The 26,223-nt window shown below is 38.2% G+C and overlaps 1 protein-coding gene and 1 long non-coding RNA gene across 12 annotated transcripts in view; one reads left to right on the top strand and one right to left on the bottom strand.

Annotated features, from left to right (window-relative positions):
- Positions 1 to 360: 360 nt before the first annotated feature.
- LOC135231196 (uncharacterized) lies at positions 361 to 7,413 on the bottom strand. Its single transcript, XR_010321822.1, has 2 exons — positions 7,261 to 7,413; positions 361 to 1,101 (listed from the first exon to the last, which is right to left on the bottom strand). It is a non-coding gene; the product is annotated as an uncharacterized LOC135231196 (long non-coding RNA).
- A 119-nt stretch (positions 7,414 to 7,532) lies between these two features.
- MON2 (MON2 homolog, regulator of endosome-to-Golgi trafficking) overlaps positions 7,533 to 26,223 on the top strand; it is a 146,925-nt gene continuing 128,234 nt past the window's right edge. For 7 of the 11 annotated variants that reach the window (XR_010321818.1, XM_023558375.2, XM_023558371.2 and 4 more), the window contains exons 1-2: positions 7,533 to 8,023; positions 25,535 to 25,598. Coding sequence is in view for 6 of the 11 variants with exons in the window: in XM_023558375.2 (XP_023414143.1) it covers positions 7,913 to 8,023; positions 25,535 to 25,598 (175 nt within the window). In the remaining 5 variants the exon portion in view is untranslated. Of the gene's footprint in view, positions 8,024 to 25,534; positions 25,599 to 26,223 lie in introns of those variants that run through there. The other 4 variants (XM_023558379.2, XM_064283935.1, XM_023558385.2 and 1 more) reach the window with 3 other exon arrangements.

The following is a 26,223-nucleotide window of genomic DNA, read 5'->3' as shown; positions in this document are numbered from 1 at the left end:
ATGAACCATATTAAGGATCCCTTATGTATGAGTCACTTTTCTCTGGCTTTCAAGAATTTCTGTATGTCTTTGTCTTTTGACATATTGATTATAATGTGTCATGTTGTAGATCTCTATTAGGAATTAATTGAGTTTCTTGGATATGTCTTTCATCATATTTGGGAAGATTTTGGCCATTATTTCTTCAGATATTCTTTCTGCCCCTTTCTCTATTTCCTCTCCTTCTGACACTTCCATTATGGGTGTATTGGTGGAATGCTTTATGGTGTTCTATAGGTCTTTTAGGTTATTTTTATTTTTCTTCATTCTTTTTTCTTTCTGCCCCTCAGACTGGATAATTTCAATTGACTTATCTTTAAGATCACTGATTCTTTCTTCTGCCTCATTAAATATGCTATTGAAATCCTCTAGTGAATTTTTCATTTCCGTTGTACTGTTCAGCTCAGAATTTCTATTTCATTCCTTTTTATAATTTCTGTCTCTTTATTGGTATCCTCTATTGAGACATTGTTCTCCTCGTTTCCTTTAGTTCTTTGTCCATGGTTTCCTTTACCTCTTCGAGCACATTTAAGATAAACCAAAAACCAAACCCGTTGAGTCGATTCCAACTCATAGCGACCCTACAGGACACAGTAGAACTGCTTCATAGGGTTTCCAAGGAACACCTGGTAGATTCGAACTGCTGACTTTTTGGTTAGCAGCCATAGCTCTTACCCACTATGCCACCAGGGTTTCCAACATTTAAGACAGCTGATTTAAAATCTTTGTCTAGAAAGTTCAAAGTTTCTGCTTCTTCAGGGATAGTTCTGTTCATTTCTGGCCCCAACCTAGGAACGGGCCATACTTTGTTTCTTTGCATGCTTTTTAATATTTTGTTGTGAACTTGACACTTTGAATATTACAATGTGGTAAATCTGGAAATCAGATTCTTCCTTCTCCTCAAGGTTTGTTATCGTTGCTTGCTTTGAGTTATAGTTTATTGCTTAGTGACTTCTCTAAATGATTTTTTAAAGATTGTACTCTTTGTTGTCTGTGGTTTCGGAAGTCTCCATTCATTTAGCTTTTGGTCACCACTGGTTTAATGGAGATTTTCTTAAACGTCTGGAGTAAAACAAAAAAACAAAAACAGAGAGAAACGAAGAAAGAGTTGAAATCCTGACATCACTATAGGACCTTTGGCAAGTTAATTTTTTTTGCATCTCAGTGTTCTTGTCTATAAAATAGAAATAAACCAAAACCAAATCCATTGCTGTCAAGTCAATTCCGACTCATAGTGACCCTACGGGACAGAGTAGAACTGTCCCATAGGGTTTTTCAGGAGTGGCTGGTGGATTTGAACTGCTGACCTTTTGGTTAGCAGTCAAGCTCTTAACCACTGCACCACCAGGGCTCCATAAAATAGAAATAGTAATCCTTAATTCACAGGGTTTTTGTGAAGACTAAATTTCAAAAAAAAAAAATTAAACCTGCAGTCAAGCTCTTAACCACTGCACCACCAGGGCTCCATAAAATAGAAATAGTAATCCTTAATTCACAGGGTTTTTGTGAAGACTAAATTTCAAAAAAAAAAATTAAACCTGTTGCCATCAAGTCAATTACGACTCATAGTGACCCTATAGGAGAGAGTAGAACTCCCACATAGCATTTCCAAGGAGCAGCTGGTGGATTTGAACTGCTAATCTTTGGGTTAGCAGCTGTAGCACACCATAGCTCTTAACCACTGTGCCACCACTGCTGCAATAAGGTTAAATTAAATGAGAGTAAATGTGCTTAGTACAGAGCTTCATACGTAGTTGCTCAATAAATGGTAGCTATTATCACCTCTCTTCATCAGAGAGAATTCCTCTTTATCAGAGGAAATATAAAATATGATCTGTATGCTGCTTTGAATGGACCACCTCTCTTCAGATTTTTTCCAGTTAGAAATATTCAGCTAAACCAACATGATGTCCTATCCCTATAATTGGCTTTATGGGACATGTTTTATAACTCTAAAGCATATTTTTAGGTGTCTGGTCAAACAATGGACATACACATGCTAACTGCAATGGAATAGGACTAACCTGAGTTGTGGGAATATGAAACTATATGTGCCCATTTGGTGAAAGAGCAGCAGGTTGAGAAGTGGGAAGAACAGACCACAGAACAAATTAAACTGAGGCCATAGGAAGAAGTCTAGACAAGAAGGTAGCACTTGATAACCAAGAAAGATTAATAAACAACAATATTCCGGGTGGATAACTGACTTCAAGAGAATCTGGCCAGAGGAACTGGTTTTTCAGCCACGTGGGCCAACCAAGCTCCTAGATACAAGGAATCTAGGAGCAGGTAATATTGTAAAATCCAGACAGGTGGGCAGTTAGCATGAGGAATTTTCTTTGGTGGGCATGACATGGGGGTGGGGCTCTGCAGCAAGCTTTCCCTCTGAGGGGGAATCTGGAGATTAGTAAAAATAATCCTAGAGAAGTGGGGTACCAGACAGCTTACATGCTAGAGCGTTAAACACAGGAGAACAAAACAGTGGCCTGACTACTGGAACTGGTGCAGTCATTAGGCTAGATGCAGAGTTCCCCGGCCTCAGCACCACTGACATTTTCTCTACAGAAATCATCTGTATTATTCAGCCAGTATGTAATTTAGACTACTCAGCAAGTTACAATTTTTAATTCTGAAAATTAAAGCCTAAGGGACTCCTTGAGAAAATGTTTTAGGAAATATGTAGACAGCATGTATCAAGTGGCGTTAAAAATTAATCATTCCTGGACTAAGTAAAATTCTTTGAGAATGAAAAGTGTAGAAATGAATTAATTTCAGGCAAAGCAACTCAGACATAAAGAATTAATGATGATAAAGGAAAAAATAGAGATTGACTAAAAATAAATCTAAAATTAATATTCATAACAGCAATTAAATGAGGTTAATAGTTTTAATCTCCAAACATAAAAACTTTAATTTGTAAATAATATATGGTTACTGAGACAAAATGATTAAGAAAGTATTTATAAACACATTTGCCAATAATGCTCATTCATTCATTCATCCAACAGACAAATCTTTGATGCACTTTCTTCAGCATAGATGTCCATGTTCTGTACCACGTGAACTCATCCATCACTCTGACCACATGTGCCAAACACCCCAACCACAGCTGTTTGGACCAGATGCGGGGCCTGCTCCAAGAGCAGTTGTTCTGCATTCTTTTTAATGACCTAGGAGGTGGTTTGGCAAAAAAACATCAAAATCAGAATACTCACTCTATATTCAATATGCTGAACTGCTTAGGTTTTTTTCTCTTTAGAAATGTAAACGTGAGACATACAGAGAACGTATATAGTTGGTAGGGTAGTGAGACATAAGCTAAAACAGAAAGAAGAAAAGCCACAGAGGCCATGAAGCAGCAGAAAAGATGAGTAAGCTGAAGGTATGAGAAAGCAGAAGCTAAATGACATATAAAACTGGGAATGAGGTAACTGGTTGGTAGAAGCAGGAGAAATATTAGCAGAGACATAGAGTAGATGTGTCTTGGTCTAGTGAAGCACTGGAGGAGGGACGAGGACGCACAACACTTCTGAAAACAGAAAATCATAAAAGGGCTTCATATTTGCATTTTAGAAAGAGGTCTAGGGAACAATGTGGAAAAAAATTGGAAGTGGAATAGAAGCAGGGATTCCACTTTGAAAACTTTTGTTTTCAACCAGGTGAGAGATGGTGATGGCCTGAACCAAGCTAGTGAGAACAGAGATAAACAGATTAATTGGAAAGTTATGAAGGAGGATGAATGAACAGAACTTTATTCAGCTTAAGTGTAGCAGGTGAGGGAACAGAAAAAGTTTGACTCCTGGGCTCCAAATTTGGGCAACCAAATGGATGGTGGTGCCTTTCGCTGAGAACAGGACTAACTCCTTTTTGGGGAGGAGTGTGAGGTACTGATGGGACTTACAGGTAGATATCCATCGGGTCTGGATGTCTCTGAAGTTATAAGTGTGTGTTTAAAGGCTTGATATCATGATGTTCAGAGATACCTGGCTAAGAGTTTGTTTTATTCTCCTAGCACTAAATTTAGAAATGTACTTGGAGTAGGCTGTGTTAGCCCGGGGAAGCTGAGAATAAAGGATTTGTTTATGTTGGAATATCCTCTGTACCATACCCTAGCTATCATATTGTGCATTGTATAACTCTGAGATTGATGGGGTACCCTGCTAGGTGGTCTCTAGAGAAGGTTTTGTTTAGGACCAGTCCAGTTTTATGTATATTATGATTAGGACTGGAAGTGGCAGTGAGTTTACAGAAGGTCTGATGTTAAATATACCAGAAGGTATGAGTATCTGGAAGACTTAGAAGCTTGCACTTTCATGTCTCAGCTGATACTACAACTCCAATTCTTTCTTAAGCTCTTAGATAAGTAAACCCAAGTGGTGTCTGTGTTGTGGTATTTCTGCAAATCTAGCCCTTCTGTTAATATTTACCTACATGGAGGTTATACAGGGTGATAACAGTAGATTTGTAGTATTTGAAGCCATTGGTATACATGAAATCACTTAGGTAGAATAAACGGAAAAGAAAAGAGCAAAAGGCTGGAATTCTGGGAAGCACAAACTTATAAAGAGTAGATGAAGAGAGAAAATCTAAGAGACTAAATGATGCCAGTAAAAACTGAGGGACTGAACAACTAGAAAAGCAGATTGAGTAACATTTGTATTTCATCACTAAACTAGAGATATTTCAAAATGATATTAGACAGGTTTTCTTATATATGAATACATGTTCAATGTCAATTAGATAAATTTTCTAAAAGATTCATAACAAGGAGTCAGAAAAAGACACAAGTTTCCTCATTTTAAACATGAGGTACAAAGTTTGCTGATAATTAAAGTTATTTAGGAGTTAATGGAAGAATCAATGTGAATGACGACCAAAGAAGAGTTATCTTTTTCTACCACCTATTTAAAATACATACTCAACCTTACTATGTGCCAGGCATTGTGCTTAACACCTGCCATATCTCATTTAACCTCACAGCTACCTCATGAGGAAATCACTTCTAACTTCCTGTTTCAAAGATGAAGAAACTGGAGATTGTTGTTGTTAGGTGCCATCAAGTCAGTTTTGACTCACAGCGACTGTATGTACAACAAAAGGAAACAATGCCCGGTCCTGCGCCATCCTCAACAATCATTGTTATGCTTGAGCCCACTGTTGCAGCCACTGTGTCAGTCCATCTCATTTATGGTCTTCCTGTTTTTCACTGACCCTCTACCTTACCAAGCATGATGTCCTTCTCCAGGGACAGATCCCTCCTGATAACATGTCCAAAGAATGTGAGATTAGAGAGGTTAATTTGTGGGTTACCCAGATAGTAACCAGCAGAGCTAAGATTCAAATTTTGGGATTTCTGACTTCAGAGCCTGAGGCTCAAGTACTATGTGATCAAGCTCTGAAAGCATTCTTTATGGTAATAAAAGGTTAAATTTATCAGGCATTTGTCATGTAATTCTTAATGAAGACAGATTTTGTAGCCACAGAGGACAGTTTTAAACCCATACTGACATTTGCAGATGTGTTAGAATTTTGAAAGTACTGTACTTCTTGAGGCACTTGAGAACAATAATACGTATTTGAATAATTTGTTTTTGTTACTAAAAGAGAAACTCCTGAGTTTTGATTTCTTAACTTGTAGAATCAAAAAATTATTTTTACCGCAGATAATTTCTGTGGTTTTGGCAAAAAGCCACAAGTTGTTTCTGGGGCAGCCCAATATGTACATGGAAGGCTGGTTTTTAAAGACATGTACAGAATACTGGGTAAAAGTAATTGTTACACATAGTAAGAAAATTTTGGTTTTTCAAAGAGTCATTAGTATTGTTTTGAATTAATTAATTTCAATTTTAAATGCATTTCCTCAACTATATATAAGAAATAGGAAAGACTAAGACAAATGATTTTGAGTCACTCATGCTAAAGTTAATAAAAAATTAAATTTCAAAAGTTGGCTACATATGAGTCGGAATTGACGCGACAGCACGGAGTTTGGTTTGATAACACATTAAGAAGCCCTAGTGGGGCAGGGGTTAAAGCACTTGGTTCCCAAACAAAAGGTCTGTGGTTCCAATCGACCAATCCAACCCACCAGACATCTGGGAGAAAGATGTGGCAGTCTGCTATCATAACCGAATTAGAGTCTAGGAAACCCCACGGGGCAGTTCTACTTTGTCCTAAAGGGTCACTACGAGTCAGAATGATGGTAATGGGTTAATACATAAAGCTTATGCCATACGAACTCTCAAGTTTCCCAGAAATTATGTAATAGGCACAAAGATCCAAGCTGATGTTCTGGGAGCTCCCTACTACCACCTCACCTGCCACCTTTACCCATCCTCGTTTTGCTTATCAGGAGGGGGGGTGGATTTATTTAGTTTACAAAGTACTTGTGTTACAAGGGCCTCCTCATTTTACGAATATTGCCTCCAAGGACAATCTCAGAGGTCATTATTTTCATCAGCACGTCCTGTCTGGAGGTGTTATTTTCTTCAGCTTCTACCTCTTCCCTGATCAGGCTTTACCTTTACCTTTCTCTACTTTCTGCTTCGTAGTTGCGAAACTTCTTGGGCAAAAGCAGGCTGACCTGAATCTTACGAGTCGCACAAATGCAAACTTTTCTAGGTAGCTTTTGCCTCATATTTATTTGGCACTTCAAACTCTATGAAGTTTTATACCTGTTCATCATTTGAGCTTCAAAACGCTCTGATTTTAGTAGGGCATTCATTCATCCAATAAATATTTACTGATCGCCTACCGTGTGACAGCCGCTACTCTAGACTGGAGAATACAGCAGGAAACATAACGGGAAGAAAAAAAAGCCCAAGCCTTCTGGAACTTTCCTTTTAGTGGGGACAGACAGGCGGTAATAATTAGGGGGCGGGGCAGATCGCGTAGAGCCTCGTAGGAGATTGCTGGAATTTTGGCTTTTACTGTGGGTGACATGGGAAGCCAGAGGAGGGTTTGGGGGGCAGGTTAAATTTTACTCCCCATTTTACAGATTGGGAAAATAAGGGGCTACTCCTCAGTAAGTGCACCAGCAGCGCTCTGAACAAGTCTAAGGAGGGACTGCAATTTAGGTCTTCAGAATAATAGAAAAAAAAAGAGGTGGGTGGTGTTTGGCGCGGATTTGAGGGGGCAGAAACGAAGAGGAAGAAGATAAATAAGATTAATCCAAAAGGATGGAAACAATTTACACCGAAATACAATTTAACACAAACATACTCAAAGACATACGCCAAGGTGTAGCCGTGGACTCGGGTCATGCACCTGTCAAGGAAATGGAAATGGACTCTACGCCGCAACAGAAATCCTCCGCTCCCTGCGATGCCGTAAACTGGGCTGGAGAAAGCACTCCCCGCCCGGAACTGGGCCTGCCCCGAGCACGGCCCCGCCCCCGGCCCCGCCCACCCGCGGTTCGCCGCCCCGGTTGGCCGTGGCGGGGGCGGCGGCCGCGGTGCCCGGAAGTGCGGTTGACGTGTCCCCCTCGCGCTCGGAATTGTGGGCCACTCGGCTAATGGCGTCTGCGAGTCTTGGGGGCCCTGGGAGCAGGCACTGAAGCTTCCTGCCAGGTTGGCTGGTGACGCCCGGTGTGACCGGGCCCCGCGGTAGCGGGAGGACTTGCCCGTCTTGTGGGCTCCTCAGCCAGAGCCGGCGGAGCGTAGCGGGGCTTCGGGGGGCGCCTCGGAGAGGAACCCGAGGAGTTGAGAAGAGGCTGCGGGGGGCGCTCGGGCGCACTTCGGGCTCGCAACCCAGGCCCGGAGGAGCCCAAGAGGCTAGCCGGGGAAGGACCGAAGGCGCCTGGAGGGAGCTGCTTGTCGCCCCAAGAGCTGACAGTGTCGGAGTTCGTTTGCCCGCTCAGACATTGGCTCGGATCATGTCGGGCACCAACAGCCCCGAGGCGGTGAAGAAGCTGCTGGAGAATATGCAGAGCGATTTGCGGGCCTTGTCACTGGAGTGCAAGAAGAAATTCCCACCTGTCAAGGAGGTAAGTTTCGGCCGACGTCAGGAGAAGGCGCCGTGACCATACCTGGTCCTGACAGACCCAGCTCTTCACCCGTAGTCTACGGTCATGTTGAATTTTTTCATTCGTCCCTCACCTGTACAGATTTGCCAGTTTGGGGGAGGTCCGCAAGCGCTTTTTATAATTTTGTAGAAGTCTGAGGCGCTGTGATTTTCTCTATCCTGGCCTCCCAGTTCAGGAGTGAAATTCGTGGAGTAAGCTTATTCAGGTGGATAGTACACTTTTTTGCCCTTTTCCAAACTCGAAAGGGGCCAAACCAGGAATGAAAAACTTAGTGTCTCTTTGTTACCTAAAAGTTACTATCTATTGTCGTGGTGAAACCTGTGCTCCACATAGCTGTGCTATAACACTCAATTGGAAACAGCTCTCCTTCTTGTCCTGCGCAAATAGTTTAACTCTGTATTAGTCCCATAGAGTATTAATAAACTATCCATAGCCATCTAATTTAGGACAAATTTCGAAGACCGGGTAACAATTTTAAGCCTGTGTTAAGAGCAATGCTGTACATAGTGGGAAGTTTGGACTTGGAGAAAGCGAATGCATTTCAATTTAAGTTAAAGCAAGGCATCCTACTTAATTAACCTCCTTGTGCTTCATTTTTCTTTCAGCTGTAAAATAGGGCTAAAGGGTAGTTTTATAAAATTATGAGAAAGTCTTCAGAGCAAAAATGGTTATTAGAGAGGCTGTAGTTAATATATACAAATTAAATTCTCCAAATATTTTCTGAATTGAAATTTTCAATGTTTGGTCACTATTGTTTTTAAGATACTGCCTTAATTGTTTTTTAAGATACTGCAATGATATTTTTGTGAAAGTAATTAGTTTATTATTTTTACTTAATGTAGTTTGATATATCTGTAATTTCATTTGCTACTTGCCCTAAGAATTCACCAAAGTAATTTTTTATTTTCATACTTACTTAAATGTTTCACGTTTATTATTATAAAGATTCTGTAATTAGAAATTAACCATTAAAGTTTGGATGTTGGCTACTAAGGAATGTTAACTTTTGTGTAATTGCTTTGGTCTCATCAGTCCTCAACAAATTTCCATATAACCCCCCAAAAAACCGAACCCGGTTGCTGTCCAGTGGATTCTGACTCATAGTGAGTGACCCTATAGGGCAGAGTAGAACAGTCCTGTAGGGTTTCCAGGGAGCGGCTGGTGGATTTGAACTGGGACTTTTTGGTTAGCAGCTGAGTTTTTAACCCCTGTGCCACCAGGGCTCCATATTTCCATATAGTATTTTTTAACAAAATACTAAGCAAATATTACTCAACAATGGAAACCAGTTGTACCACTTTTAGAAAGATGGCTGTTATGTTTTATTCAAAATGTTCAATAGTTTTGATAATGATTTTCAAAATTTTCTCTATCACATGGCTGTTGAAAGAACATGTAAACAAATAATTTTAAAGAAGTAGGCTGTTTTAAAGAATTTAAAGAATTTGGCTGTTAAAAATTGTTAGAACAATGCTTTCCTTTAAAAAATGTCAAGTGATTTTTTAATTTGAACAATAATGTATAGAATGGACTGTTCCCAGTTCCTAAAACTCATATAAGTAGTGGGGATTCCCTATATTAATATTATAGGTCTTTGTGGGCCAGCTGGGAAATCTAATTGCTCTTTATTACAGTATTTCTATGGGAAAATGCATTCAGAGTTCCAAGCAGGTAACTTAAAACGAATTTTTGAAATTCAGCCTTTTCTAATTTTGAGACTTTTGATAAAGCTCATTATCTTTTACTTTATCACTGGCTAAAGAGATATTTAGTAATGTACCTAGTCTTTGAGGCAATGGCAAAAGTAATTCTTGATGTGATTATCTCTGGTACTTAATTTTGTAAATAGTAGATGCTCAGTAAAAATTTCTTGAATGAAAAAACCTTGAGTCTTTAACCAGTTGCACTTCTGGTATGTTTGAGGGCTCTATTTTAGGAATTGAAAAATGATCTTGACTTGTGTCACAGGTTTAAAACAAAAATGAAATAATTAGCCTAACAGTGACTTTTTTTTTTAGAAGAAAGCCTTGACTTTCAAGAAATATTTTTGTTGAATTAAGCTTTTCCTAGTAATTAAATAAATGCCAAATTTTTACTTTTGTTCTTTAAGGAACTGGTGAATTTTGTTTTTGGTTTTTTTGGGGGAGGGTGCTAGGTCAAGCCTAAGGAAAAGTCTTACTGTGAGTATAAGAAGCTTTCCATTTATAGATTTGTTGTCAAGTTAAAATGCTTCCAGTGTTGTCATAGGTATTACCAGAAAAACACACATTCTATACTGTTCATGAGGCTACTCAAGAACCTAATACAATAGAATTTAAAACTTATTCTAATTGCAAATGTGCTTTGGAAGGGATGGCTTATTAATAATTTTTAAATAAGGAAGAATTGAGTAAGATTAGCCTTTACTTCAGGTTTTTAGTAGTTTCTTCTTTTTTGGCCATAATGCTTGGCTATAATCTTTGTTTTTGTTTTTTTAGTTTTTCATTAAAAAATTTATACACAAGTTGTTTTGTGACATCGGTTGCAATCCCCACAACGTATCAGCACTCTACCCCTTTCCCTTTCCACTCTGGGTTCTCCGTGTCCATTCTCCAATTTTCCTGTCCTTTCCTGCCTTCTTTGCTTTTGGGCAGGTATTGCCCATTTGGTCTCCAGTACTTGATTGAACTAAGAAGCGTGTTCCTTCTGGTGTTATTATTTGTTTTTATAGGTCTGTTTAATCTTTGGCTGAAAGGTGGACTACGGGAGTGGCTTCAGTTCTGAGTTAGCAGGGTGTCCAGGGGCCATAGCCTTGGGGGTTCTTCTAGTCTCTGTCAGACAAGTAAGTCTGGTCTTTTTTTGTGAGTTTGAATTTTGTTCTACTTTTTTCTCCCACTCTGTCTGAGACCCTCTCTTCTGATCCCTGTCAGAGCAGTTGGTGGTGGTAGCTGGGCACCATCTAGTTCTTCTGGGCTCAGGCTAGTGGAAGCTGTGGTTCATGTGGTCCATTAGTCCCCTGGACTAATATTTTCCTTGTGTCTTTGGTTTTCTTCATTCTCCTTTGCTCCAAACGTGATGGGACCGATAGATGTATTTTAGATGGCTGCTTACAAGCTTTTAAGACCCCAGACACTACTCACCAAAGTAAGATGTAGAACATTTTCTTTATGAACTAAGTTATACCAGTTGACCTAGATGTAACCCTGAGACCATGGTCCCCAGCCCTCAGCCCTTGTAACTCCATCCCTTAAGGTGTTTGGATGTGTCTAGGAAGCTTCTATGACTTTTTTTGATCAAGCAATGCTGACTTCTTATATTGTGTGTTGTCTTTTCCTTTACCAAATGGCAGTGGGTTACTATTTAGTTAGTGATTTCCCCTCCCCAGATCTCCTTTCCCTCATCAAATTTTTTTTTTTTTTATCTGTGTGTAAACCTTTTCTTGGGTTTTTATGATAGTTGTCTCATATAATATTTCTCTGTTCGTGATTCAGTTATTTCACTCAGCATAATGTCCTCTAGATTCATCCATGTTGTGAGATGTTGCACGGATTCATCATTTTTCTTTATCATTGTGTAGTATTCCATTGTGTGTATGTACCATAATTTGTTTATCCATTCATCTGTTGATGGGCACTTAGGTTGTTTCCATCTTTTTGCTCTTGTGAATAATGCTGCACGGAACATGGATATGCATATGTCTGTTCGCGTGATGGCTCGCTCTTCTTTAGGATATATTCCTAGGAGTGGGATTGCTGGATAGTATGGTATTTCTATTTCTAGCTTTTAAGGAGGCGCCATATCTTTTTCCATAGTGGCTGTACCATTTTACATTCCCACCAGCAGTGCATAAGAGTTCCACCGCCCCTGCAACCTCTCCAACATTTGTTTTCTGTTTTTTTTATTAGTGCCAGTAATGTTGGAGCTCTGGTGGCAAAACGGTTAAGAGATTGGCTGCTAACCAAAAGGTCGGCAGTTTACATCCACCATCCGCTCCTTGGAAACCCTACGGGGCAGTTCTGCTTTGTCCTTTAGGGTCACTGTGAGTCAGAACTAACTCAAGTCACCTAACAACAAATGTAGGGGTAAGATGGTATCTCATTGTAGTGTTGATTTGCATTTTTATATTGGCTGATGTTCCCAAGCATTTCCTCACGCATCTGTTAGCCACCTGAATGTCTTATTTGACGAACTGTCTGTTTATATCCTTTGCCCATTTTTAAATTGAATTGTTTTTTGTTATTGACGTGTTGAAGTATTCTATAGATTTTGGAGATTAGATGCTTGGTGGATATATCATACCCCCAATTTTTTTCCCAGTTTGTAGGTTCTCTCTTCACTCTTTTGGTGAAGTCTTTGGATGAACATAGGTGTTTCATTTTTAGGACCTCTCAGTTATGTTTCTCTTCTGATGGTACATTGTCAGTTATGGTTATAATTCTTTTTTAAAAATTAAAAATACGAATTTTTAAGTTTTCAAATCTGTAGATAAACAGAAGAAAAGAATACTGATAAAAGGACAGTGTCTCATTTACTGATATTTATTTCCTATCTGGATTTTTTTCATAGTTTTTCATTTACAAATTTACCTTTTGCATATTAATTTTTTTGTGGTGGCCACAAATTTATTGTCATTTTATAATAAAGGCAGTGATTAAATACTAAGAGCAATAAATTCCTTCCTCTTTTTATCTGCCCATATTTCTTAGTTCTTAAATATAAATCATCATGCTTCGGCAGTGTAATTTTTTTAGTGCAAGTGTTATCAGTCAGCTTGTTCCAGGGTATTTTTCTTATGAAAACATTTTTTTTTCTTTGCCTTAAAAATTACTTTGAAGTAGTTGATCTTTTATGATCAACTTTATTGTAGTTGATCTTCAGTGGCCTTCAGAGACAGTGACCTTTGAAGGTTTCTGTTCATGTGCTCAATGAATACCAAAGTTTTGATCATCTTCTATTGTAGGCACTATGCTGTGAAAACAGTATAGGCTGGAGATGTGGTCAGAGAGAGTTTGTAATTCTTGATTTGGGTTTTACAAGATGAATAGAAATTAGCCAACAGGATAAGGAGGGGTTCATTTTAGGCAGAGGAAATAGTAAATGATGTTTGTATTTAACGCAAAATAAATTTCATGCTGAAGGTGATTGGGAGCCATTAAAGCTTTTTAAGAGGAGTACATGTAGTCCCCAAATTACGACAAGGTTCTGTATTCCATCATAAGTTGGTTCTGATGTAAGATGAGTACCTTATTTTTTTTTGCTTTTATTATTATTGCCTTTTATTATCAGTATCTTTATAAATCTGATCTTATTTGTCTTTGAGGGTTGGAAACATTACATCTGAGGATGATAACGGCATAGTACGTGCTGTGACATTGTATGTAGTTCATATTACTAACAATAAGATGTACAAAAAAAAGGCTGTTGTAAGTGCAGTTCTTCCTTACTCGAATACGTTGTAAGTTGGGGACTACCTGTAATATGACCAGATTTCACATTTAATAACATTACCTTGACAATATTAGTAGGAAAAATTAGAGGGGATTGAAATTTGAGGCATTGAGACAAAATTTTTAAAACTAATCATTGTCTAGATTGAGGCATCAGTAGAGGTAGACATGAGATTGCTTGCAATGAGGTAGACAGGAGAGAATGAGAGGGTATGGATTGAAAATAAATGTAGAAGGTAAATTAATTACTAGGACTTGGTGACCTTTTTTATTTTCCGTTCCCCAGGCAGGGCCCTGAGAGGCTGACTGAATAGGCATTCTTTTTTTTTTAAATTGTGATAAAACATAAACAGTTGTTGTTAGGTGCCATCAAGTAAGTTCCGACTCAGCGACCCTGTGTACAGCAGAACGAAACAGTGCCCGGTCCTGCTCCATCCTCACAATCATTGTTACGCTTGAGCCTATTATTGAAGGCACTGTGTCAATCCATTTCCTTCGTCGAGGGTCTTTGTTTTTGTTTGTTGACCCTCTACTTTACCATGCAGGATATCCTTCCCCAGGGACTGGTCCCCCCTAATAATGTGTCCAAAGTATGTGAGACAAAGCCTTACCATCCTTACTTCCAAGGAGCGTTCTAGTTGTACTTCCAAGATATATTTACTTGTTCCTCTGGCAGTCCATGATATAGTCAACATTCTTCACCAGTACCACAATTCAAAGGTGTCAGCTCTTCCTAGGTCCTCCCTATTCATTGTCCAGCTTTTGCATGTATTTCTTTGTAATTAAATAAAGAAAAGTTATTTTCTTTTAGAAAGGAAAAGAGAGTTTCTACTATTCAGTGATTTTGATGTCATTCATGAGATAGTTAAAAGCGCCCATTAAAGGAACTTCCTTCTTTCCTTTTGTATTTTACTCTTCATTTTAAAGAAAATTGATGAATATGTCATTTTGAACTTTTATATTTTATTTTTATTGTGCTTTAAGTGAAAGTTTACAAATCAAGTCAGTCTCTCACAGAAAAATTTATATACACCTTGCTTTATACTGCTGTGTACTCCTAGTTGCTCTCCGTCTAATGAGACAGCACACTCCTTCCTTCCACTCTCTGTTTTCATGTCCATTTAGCCAGTTCCTGACCCGCTGTGCCCACTCATCTTCCCTCCAGACAGGAGCTGCCCACGTAGTCTTGTGTGTCTTTTGATCCAAGAAGCTTACTCTTCACCAGTATCATTTTCTATCCCATAGTCCAGTCCAATCCCTGTCTGAAGAGTTTGGCTTTGGAAATGATTCCTGCCTTGGGCTAACGGAAGGTCTGGGGACCATGACCTCCAGGGTCCTTCTAGTCTCAGTCAGACCATTAAATCTGGTCTTTTTACAAGAATTTGAGGTTTGCACCCCACTGCTCTCCTGTTCCTCAGGGGTTCTCTGTTGTGTTCCCTGTCAGGGAAGTCATTGATTGTAGCCAGGCACCATCTAGTTCTTCTGGTCACAGGCCAGTGTAGTCTCTGGTTTATGAGGCCCTTTCTGTCTCCTGGGCTCATAGTTACTTTGTGTCTTTTGTGTTCTTCATTCTCCTTTGCTCCAGGTGGGTTGAGACCAATTAATGCATCTTAGATGGCCACTTGCTAGCGTTTAAGACCCCAGACACCACTCTCCAAAGTGGGACGCAGAATGTTTTCTTAGTAGATTTTATTATGCCAGTTGACTTAGATGTCCCCTGAAACCATGGTCCCCAAACCCCTGCCCCTGCTACCCTGGCCATTGAAGCATTCAGTTTACTCAGGAAACTTCTTTGTTTTTGGTTTAGTCCGTTTGTACTGACCTTTCCTGCCTTGTGTGTTGTCTTTCCCTTCACCTAAAATAGTTCTTATCTACTATCTAATTAGTGAAAACCCTTCTCCCTCCCTCCCTCCCCGCTCTCATAACCATCAAGAATATTTTCTCTGTTTAAACTGTTTTTCGAGTTCTTATGATAGTGGTCTCATACAATATTTGTCATTTCGCAACTGACTAATTTCACTCCATATAATGCCTTCCAGATTCCTCCATGTTATGAAATGTTTCACGGGTTTACCATTGTTCTTTATCGATGTGTAGTATTCCATTGTGTGAATATACCATAATTTATTTATCCAGTCATCTGTCGATGGGCACCTTGGTTGCTTCCATCTTTTTGCCATTGTAAACAGTGCTGCAGTGAACATGGGTGTGCATATATCTGTTCATGTAAAGGTTCTTATTTCTCTAGGATATATTCCAAGGAGCGGGGTTGCTGGATCATATAGTAGATCTATTTCTAGCTTTTAAAGGAAGTGCCAAATCGATTTCCAAAGTGGTTGTCCCATTTTACATTCCCACCGGTAGTATATAATTGTTCCAGTCTCGCCAACATTTATTATTTTGTGTTTTTTGGATTAATGGCAGCCTTGTTGGAGTGAGATGGAATCTCATTGTAGTTTTGATTTGCATTTCTCTAATGGCTAATGATCGTAAGCCTTTCCTCATGTATCTGTTAGCTACCTGAACGTCTTCTTTAGTGAAGTGCCCGTTCATATCCTTTGCCCATTTTTTATTTGGATTATTTGTCTTTTTGTAGTTGAGTTTTTGCAGTATCATGTAGATTTTAGAGATCAGATGCTGATCAGAAATGTCATAGCTAAAAACTTTCTCCCAGTCTATAGGTAATCTTTTTACTTTTTCGGTGGAGTCTTTGGATAAGCATAGGTGTTTCAGTTTTAGGAGCTCCCAGTTATCTAGTTTTTCTTCTACATTCTTTATAATGTGTTGTATACTGTTTATGCCATGTATTAGGGCTCCTAGCTTTGTCCCTATTTTTTCTTCCATGATCTTTATCGTTTTGGATTTTATATTTAGGTCTTGGATCCATTTTGAGTTCGTTTTTGTGCATGGTGTGAGGTATGGGTCTTGTTTCATTTCTTTGCAGATGGTTATCCAGTTATGCCAGCACCATTTGTTAAACAGTCTTTTCCACATTTAACTGACTTTAGGCCTTTGTCAAATCATAGCTGCTCATATGTGGATTGATTTATATCTGGATTCTCAATTCTGTTCCACTGGTCTATGTATCTGTTGTTCTACCAGTACAGGCTGTTTTGACTACCTTGGCAGTATAATGGGTTCTAAAATCAGGTAGAGTGAGGCCTCCCACTTTGTTCTTCTTTTTCAGTAATGCTTTACTTATCCAGGGACTCTTTCCCTTCCATATGAAGTTGGTGATTTGTTTCTCCGTCTCATTAAAAAATGTCATTGGAATTTGGATCAGAATTGCATTGTATTTATAGATGGCTTTTGGTAGAATAGACGCTTTTACAGTGTTAAGTCTTCCTATCCATAAGCAAGGTATGTTTTTTCCATTTATGTAGGTCTCTTTTGGTTTCTTCCAGTATCGTCTTGTAGTTTTCTTTGTATAGGTCTTTTACGTCTCTAGTAAGATTTATTCCTAAGTGTTTTATCTTCTTGGGGGCTACTGTAAATGGTATTGTGGCGATTTCCTCTTCAGTGTTCTTTTTGTTGGTGTAGAGGAATCCAACTGATTTTTGTATGTTTATCTTGTATCCTGATACTCTGCTGAACTCTCAGTTTCAGTAGTTTTCTTGAGGATTCTTTAAGGTTTTCTGTGTGTAAGATCATGTCATCTACAAATAGAGACACTTTTACTTCTTCTTTACCAATCCATATGCCCTTTGTCTAGCCTAATTGCTCTGGCTAGGACCTCCAGCACAATGTTGAATAAGAGTGGTGATAAAGGACATCCTTGTCTGGTTCCCAATCTTAAGGGGAATGCTTTCAGACTCTCTCCATTTAGGATGATGTCGGCTGTTGGCTTTGTATAAATGGGTTTTATTATGTTGAGGAATTTTCCTTCCATTCCTACTTTGCTGAGAGTTTTTATCATGAATGGGTGTTGAACTTTGTCAAATCCTTTTTCTACGTCAATTGACAAGTTCTTGTCTTTTGTTTTATTTATATGATAGATTACATTAATTGTTTTTCTAATGTCGAACCATCCTTGCATACCTGGTATGAATCCCAGTTGGCCATGGTGAATTATTTTTTTGATAAGTTGTTGAATTTTATTGGCTAGAATTTTGTTGAGGATTTTTGCATTTAAGTTCATGAGGGATATACATCTGTAATTTTCTTTTTTTGTGGTGTCTTTACCTGGTTTTGGTATCAGGGATATGCTGGCTTCATAGAATGAGTATTGTAGTATTCTGTCCTTATCTATGCTCTGAAATACCTTTAGTAATAGTGGTGTTAACTCTTCTCTGGAAGTTTGGTAAAACTGTGCAGTGAAGCTGCCTGGGTCAGGGCTTTTTTTTTGTTAGGAGTTTTTTGATTACTTTTTCAATCTCTTCTTTTGTTATGGGTCTATTTAGTTGTTCTACCTCTGTTTGTGTTAGTTTAGGCAGGTGGTGTGTTTCTAGAAATTGATCCATTTCTTCCAGGTTTTCAAATTTGTTAGGGTACAATTTTTTGTAGTAATCTGATATGATACTTTTAATTTCAGTTAGATCTGTTGTAATATTGCCTATCTCATTTCTTACTGAGGCTATTTGCTTGTCTCCTATTTTTCTTTTGTCAGTGTGGCCAGTGGTTTATCAATTTTGTGAAATTTTTTCAAAGAACCAGCTTTTGGTCTTGTTAACTCTTTCAGTTGTTTTTCTGTTCTCTATTTCATTTAATTCTGCCCTAATTTTTATTATTTGCTTTCTTCTGGTGCCTGAGGGTTTCTTTTTTTGCTCTCTTTCTATTTATTTAAGCTGTAGGGATAATTCTTTGATTTTGGACCTTTCTTCTTTTTGTATGTGTGCATTTATTGTTATAAATTGACCTTTGAGCACTGCTTTTCCGGTGTCCCAAAGGCTCTAATAGGAAGTGTTTTCGTTCTCATTAGTTTCTATGAATTTCTTTATTCCATCCTTGATGTTTTCTACAACCCAGTCGTTTTTGAGCAGGGTATCGTTCAGTTTCCAAGTGTTTGATTTCTTGTCCCTGCTTTTTCTGTTATTGATTTCCACTTTTATGGCCTTATGGTCAGAGAAGGTGCTTTGCAGTGTTTTGATGTTTTGGATTCTGCAAGGGCTTGCTTTATGACCTAATATGTGGTCTATTCTAGATCATTTAGAACTCTTAAGAAAGGTATAATAAAATTTTTGAAAATATTTCTTAATTCCATAGTGAATCACTGTGAGTACATTTCCCTGTGTTTAATTATTTTGTGGGATACTGTTTAAAGCAAGAAGTTAAAGACTCCCCTTCACACAGAGGACCTTTAATAAGTAGAAGGAAATCTGAGACTGAAGGTAACAATTCATAGAGGACAGTCTTAAAGATCTAGACTATGCCTGGGTATGCTGAAGTAACGTTGCAGTGATTGGGGAACCGTGATTAACAGGTGTTGTCAATAGAGATTGATAGTGAGAATTTCCAGCAACATCGGGTGCCTATGAGAATAAGATTTTTCAGTTTCAGAGTATTTTGACAATAGAAACTTGGTTGTAAAAAATGAGAAAGTATGGTTTTATTATATTTAAGGCAAAAAAAATAAATAGCTTTTCTGATGATTCCTCGAATTTAGGATTGAAAAGGCTGGTTATGTATATTTTTTAAAAAATACTGCTCTGGAATGACAACTAAAAAAAAAAATTCCTTGTTCCTTTTTTTTATGGTGTATGTGTTAAAATATTTGTTAAATATATGTATACATACATGAGCCAACTCTTGTTTTTCTAAGGAAATCAAAATAGTGTCTGGCAGATTTGAAATCCTTTACTGGAATAAAGCATTTAGCATGCTACAGAACCGATTTTGGTAACGGTTAATGTTTGACTAACTAGAATCCAGCAAGTCATGACAAATCACATTTGTATCTATGAAGGTTCAGTTTGATCAATCTCCTTTGACACTGAAGCAGAATAAAATATTGAATATTGGGCATATACAAGGTATACAGAGCCAGAGTAAGGAGGGGAGGGAGGGTTTAAACATTTGGAAATGAGGGTGGAAGAAGCCTCAGTGAGCACAGATTAACTTCACAGTTCTACCCAGAAATTGGAAACCCTGGTAGCGTAGTGGTTAAGAGCTACTGACCAAAAGGTCAGCAGTTCTAATCCACCAGGCGTTTCTTTGAAACCGCATGGGGCAGTTCTACTCTGCCCTATAGGGTCGCTGTGAGTTGAAATTGACTCGACGGCAACGGGTTTTTTTTTTTTAAGTCAGAAATTTACCCAAGAGCATTTGAGATGGAGTGTGTATTATAAATTAATAATTTTAATGTTCTTTAATTCACTTTTTACAGTAGTAAACTTACTACTGTAAATTTTGTACATCTTCAAAGTATATCCACAATCTGACCGCTTCTTACCACCTAGGGCTCATCCACCATCATCTCTTGCTTTCATATTATTGCAGTAGCCTCCTAAATAGTCTGTTTCTTGTTGTCCCACCCCTTGCCCCCCATAGTCAATTTTCAACACAGCATTCAGAGTAATACTGTTAGATCCTAAATCAGATTGTGTAACTACTCTGGACAGAACCCATTGGTTTACCATCCCCTCTCAGAGTACTATATTAATAAAAGCCACAGCCCTGGCAGTGGCTTCTACTGAAAAAATCTGCCCTTTGCCTTCTGCCTAACCTTCCACTGCTCTGTCCCCCATTCACTTCACTCCAAATTCTTGCTTTGGCTTTCTTGCTGTTTCTTGAACACATCAAGTACAATCACTTCTACTTCAGCGTCTTGTACTTGCTGTTCCTTTTGCCTGGAGTGTTCTAGCTCCTTGACGTGCTCCTGCACCTTCTTCAAGTCTTTGCTCAAATGTCACGTTTTCAGTCCTTTAAAAATAGTAGTCCCTGGCCATCTAAGATGCATCAATTGGTCTCAACCCACGTGGATCAAAGGAGAATCAAGAACACCAAGGTCACAAGATAATTCTGAGCCCAAGAGATAGAAAGGGCCACATGAACTAGAGACTGACATCATCCTGAGACCAGAAGAACTAGATGGTGCCCGGCCACAACCGATAACTGCCCTGACAGGGAGCATAACAGAGAACCCCTGAGGGAGCAGGAGAACAGTGGGATGCAGACCCCAAATTCTCATAAAAAGACCATACTTAATGGTCTGACTGAGACTAGAAGAATCCCGGTGGTCATGGTCCCCAAACCTTCTGTTGGCCCAGGACAGGAACCATTCCCGAAGACAACTCATCAAACATGGATTGAACTGGACAGCGGGTAGGAGAGAGATGCTGATGAGGAGTGAGCTACTTGTATCAGGTGGATACTTGAGACTGTGTTGGCATCTCCTGTCTAGAGGGGAGATGGGAGGGTAGAGAGGGTTAGAAACTGGCAAAACGGTCATGAAAGGAAAGACTGGGAGGAGGAAGCGGGCTGACTCATTAGGCGGAGAGTAAATGGGAGTATGGAGTAAGGTGTATATAAGTTTATATGTGAGAGACTGACTTGATTTGTAAACTTTCACTTAAAGAACAATAAAAATTATTAAAAAAAAAAATAGCAGTCCCTCCCTCCCTGGTATTCCCTCTCCACTATCTCAGTTACTTCTTTCTTTCCAAATGTGCTGTATAATTTTCTTTCTTGTTTGCTCATTGTCTGTCTTCTGCCACTACACTGTAATTCTGTTCACTGTTGTTTTCCCAGAGCCTAGAAAGAACAGTGTTGGGCACATAGGTGTGCTCAATAAATATTCGTTGAATGAATAAACCTCAGCGAACTGCAGAATTTACATATGCCTATTTTACTATAAGTTAATACCACCCTAGCCTAGCAGGTTACTGAGGTATTTTATTTCTTGTCAAGTAAAGAGGCAGTAGAGGTGCACTTGGAATTGGTCCTGGTACTTTGAGGCTGTAGCTCAGGCAAAGTTCTGGGTTACATCATTAGGTATTGCACTGTAGTAGTAAAAAAAGTAGAGAAAATGTTTCTTAGGTCCAAAAAGACTAGATCAGGAGGAGCAGAATTCCCGTTATAATCCTGACTCTGCTTTTTTTTCTGTTAACCTTGGAGCCTTGTCATAGGTAATGGGAGAGTAGGAAAATGGGAGGATGCCAGAGACCGCAGGAAAAAAATATTGCTCCCAAGAATTTTAGATAAGAAACGTTGCCTCTCCTGCACACTTAGTTGTACAGATCCAGTGAAAAGGTTATGTAAAACCACCATAAAAACAATGAAGTGCCGTATAAATATAAGTTAACGTTAGTAGTAATACCCTGTATTAGATCTCTTATAGACAGTGGCAGATTTTCACTACATATTATTCTATGAGAATTTCTAGGTTTAAGTCACTAAAACTACAACTTGTCATTCATTTTCAGTACCTTATAAATAATCACTCACAGAAAGTCCTTGCAAGTTGTAAGAAGTTTACAATTTGAAGCGCGTCCTTATCTGACAACTGAAGTTTTGAAATTGCTCACTCATACTTCTCCAAAACTGATTCCTAGAAATACAGGGTTAGCCAAATGAGAAAAAACACGAACTCTTCCCCACCCCTGCCACTCTTATTTACCTGGGGAAAAAAAAAAAAAATTTTTTTCCTATTCTCTGTAGCACTTACCACTACCTTTCAGGGCTTCCAACCAGTTTGTTCTGATTTGAACCCCTGCTGAGAATTTGCATTTCCACTACAGATACACTGAATCAGAATCTATATTTTAATAAGATGGCCAGGTGATTCTTTATAATGTCCTAGGAACTTGTTAGAAATGCAAATTCTCAGCAGGGGTTCCAAGCCCTGTCACCTTACTTCTTTACCGACTCTCTTTCGCACTAAGATATAAGTTACAAGCTGGTTGGACCCTGTCTTGTTCTCCGCTGTATCTTCTGTGTCTAGAACAGTGTCTGATATGTAGTAGGAATTCAGTATATATTTGATTGATGAATGAATGAAAGAAACTTTTTGAAGATAATATTTTATTCCCCTTCTTTTCCTTCAAACTGTCTTCTCTTCAGGGGATCTGCCCCCTCCCCCTCCTTTTTTAAGTGGCATAGGAGGAAGGTGAGAAGGGTGAGAAGGAGGAAGAGCTAGCTACTTTTTACATCTCCCTGAAATTTGACACCAGTGTCCTGGAGGAAAAGAGGAGGGAGAATTATTGACAGAAGCTTTAGAGCAGGGGTTCATTTTTTCTCTGTTAAGGTAAATAAACAATTTTTAATGCCCTTTAGCTCAATAGTTCTTTTCATACCCTTGAATAGAGTTTCCATTGCTTCACAGTGTAATTGTTTCTCTTCATTTGTGGAAAAGCTTGTATGTGATAAGGCCATATATATCAGTTTACTTTGAATGGTTTTTAAGATTGCTTCTTAAATAAAATTGTAAAACAGAAATAAGTCAGAAAGCATATCAACATAATGATCTTTTTCTTTTAAATGGTTAACACATTTCAGTAGTGGTTTGTAGTTTATTCTTACTACTACCAGATTAAGTGGATCCAGGTGAATTAAGTTCCTTTTTTTTTATCTCTTTTTAAAGAAAGCATTTTCCTTGTCTTAACTTAAAAAAAAATTTACAAAGGCATTGATAAGTTAATGATACAACAACAATGATAAGTTATGATGTCTCACTTTAAAGAGAGAACTTTTTATCCCCTCTTATAGAAAAATAAGACTGACCCCTGTTTGCAGAAGCTAGCTGCCTTATCAGACTGCTTCAGGGACAGGCTTTCACCTGTCTATAGCCATGTTTTTAATAGCCCACAGTTTTGTTGTAGGATTCTGACATATTTTGCTTTTCTTTGATTTAAAATTTAGTGTCCATATTATACTGGAGAAAAGTTTTTATAGAGATGATTTGCTTTAGAAGGGACAATTAAGTTGAAGTCTTCCTTTTAAATAACAGAAAGTGTTTTTGATAAGGCAGTTTTTAAAAGTTACAAATGCTCAAAATTTGCTGCAGATTGGAATCATCCGATTTTTGAAAATACTGATGTGTGGTTCCTACTGTCAGTCATTCTGATCTAATGGGAATTGATAGCAACCTGGGCATCAGGATTGAAAAAAAAAAAAAATTCTGGTGTTTCTCATATGCAAGAAACCCAAATAGTTAGAAAAGCAGCAGTTTTTACCTAAAGTAATTGGTCTGTGTTTTCCTGCTAGTAGCCATGTTAATTTAATCTGAAGTGTTTCCATTTCTTAAAGTTTTGGAAGTAAAAAAACCCTAGTATATCCCTTAGGCATATTAGTTGTAGGCAGTGAAAGCTGGCATGGTTTGATTTAAGCAGAAATAAAATTAATTGATGAGGATTGAGTGGCTCACAGAGTTGATAGAAGGCAGGAGGGAAAAAGCCCTAGGAAAACTACAGAAACCAGAGGGAGGCTAAACTGATAGAACCGCAGCAAAACCCCCACCAGTGAGACCGTTACTGCTGCCTCTGCTGAATACAGACTGGGTGTCACAGATTGCTCTGCTGGTTACACTGGCTACTGTGTGTCGCCACTGGTTCTGCTGCCACCACTGCTCTCGGAAGCCAGATGTTGCCTCCACTACTGCTCCTTTCAGAATTCTTTCTTGCCTCAGCTTTTCTGTGCCACCAGCCTCCATATTCAGAATACTTGATGGGTGCGTATGTTTGGCCAAGCTTAGCTTGCTAGATCAGGTGGAGAAGCAAGTCTCTGTCATTTTCAGTTTTAGTAGTGGGCGACGAGCTCTGTTTTGCACCAAAATGCATGAAGTTGGGAATTTTACAGACAAAGTCAGGGCTTGCACATGCTTGAAAGCCAACAAAATAACAAAGACCCACCACACATAGTATATCCTAGAATGGATTGTTTATTTTATGCCCTAATCACCTGGTCTTCAAAATAAGAATCCATGGAATACTGGTGTTCTTCCATAATTATGTTTAAACTTTTAGAGCCTTTGAATCACTTATCCTTACAAGCAGCAAGAGATAATAAATGGGCAAGTAGCAGCAAATTAATAGGAAAACGTGGACATATAATTTCTTATGAGTGTTTATATACTGTTTTTGGAGATGTAGAGACCACTGTAAGTATGAAATAGCCATGTTTCTTGATAGAAAAATGTTTTAAGTTTCTATGATGGGGATAATGTTTCAGTGTTTTATGTCAACACTAATAGGAATGTAATATGGGCCGCACATGTTAGCCATATATGGAATTTTAAATTGCATTAAAAAAAATTGCATTAAGAAGGTACAAATAGGAAAGGTTAACTGTCGTAATATATTTTATCTAACCCAACATATTCAAAGTATTATTTCAGCATACAATCAATGTAAATATTAAAGAGAGATTTTACACTCTGTTTTCATGCTAAGCTTTCAATATTCAGTGTGTACTTTATATCTAGGAGTTCCTGGGTGGTGCATACAGTTAGTATGCTTGACTACTAACGTAAAGGTTGTAGATTAAAGTCTGTCTAGAGGCACCTCAGAAGAAAGGCTGATGAGCTAGTTCTGAAACACCAGCCATTAAAAACCCTGAGGGAGCACAGTTTTCTCTGACACACAGGGGTTGCCATGATTCAGAATCAACTCCACAGCAACTGGTTTTGGATTTTATTTTACCCTTAGAAGGTAAGCTCAATTTGAATTAACCACATATCAAGTGCAGAAAACTGGCTGTTCTAATCCAGAGCAGTAATTTCACTTGATTTTATGATGTTTTTTTTTTGTGGTGTGGAGAGGGGAGTGTGACTTGGGGAGGACAAACCTAATTTTTTTTCGTTAAGTTTTGTTTTTGTAATTTATTTTCTGAACATTGAAATTGATGCAAAATTGAGCTATTTCAGATACGCCTTATGGCAGAGGAAGGCAACATAGGGTGGTACATAGTTTGTCTGTGATTGAATTAATCATATTTGATCACATTTAATGTATATGTCACTACCAGGCTTAGTATCTATGTTTTGAAAATAAAGAAAGGTGTTAGTGACTGACTCTATTTGTGCTTGAGGTTTTATCTATCATGTATGATTTTTCTCTGCACAATTCATGTTAATAGTAAGTTTTTTTGGTTCTAATTATTTTTATTCTTGCAGGCTGCTGAATCAGGAATAATAAAAGTTAAAACAATAGCTGCACGAAACACCGAAATTTTGGCAGGTAATTTTTTGCATTAAAAATTCAACAGCGAATGAAAAATTGACTAATAATAAAAGCAGAATCTTAAAAAAAAAAAAAAAGGCATGAGTTTTTTGTAGCATCTCTTCTTCATGCCGTAGCATGCTGTTCATAGTGATACGCAAAATGTAAGTCTTTCATTTATAACCTGATGGATTGGGTTTCCCAGAGATGAATATTAAAAAATTCTTTGAAATCAGGAAACTTAAAATTACTAACTCCTTAAGGACAAGAATTTTCTTCTTACTCATCTTTTCATTCTCTTCCACCTTTTGATAATTACCTAGGACATGCCTTCCCCATGGAAGCTATTAAATTAATATTTGTTGTATTGAAGTGAATGGAAAGTAGGTTCCCAGTCCACCTTCTAAGTTCTGTTTTATCCTTACTATATGAACAGTTCGTAAGTTTTTTTTAATACATTTTGTAGTACTGTTTGGGTTTCGAGTACAAGGTCTAAGGCAATTTAGTCAGGAAGAAATGAGAAAAGAAAGCAAAAGTGTTTTCTTACCCCTTCTTGGTGGAATATGGTTTTCAAGGAGGAAATTTCTAGAGTTTCTCTTTGGCACCCTTTCACTACCCAGTTTACTCCTTTCTCTTTTTTGGT

The sequence above is a fragment of the Loxodonta africana genome, chromosome 4, assembly GCF_030014295.1.
Source record: "Loxodonta africana isolate mLoxAfr1 chromosome 4, mLoxAfr1.hap2, whole genome shotgun sequence".
In the NCBI taxonomy this organism is placed as follows: domain Eukaryota; kingdom Metazoa; phylum Chordata; class Mammalia; order Proboscidea; family Elephantidae; genus Loxodonta; species Loxodonta africana.
This window is presented reverse-complemented; position numbering and strand designations above follow the sequence as displayed.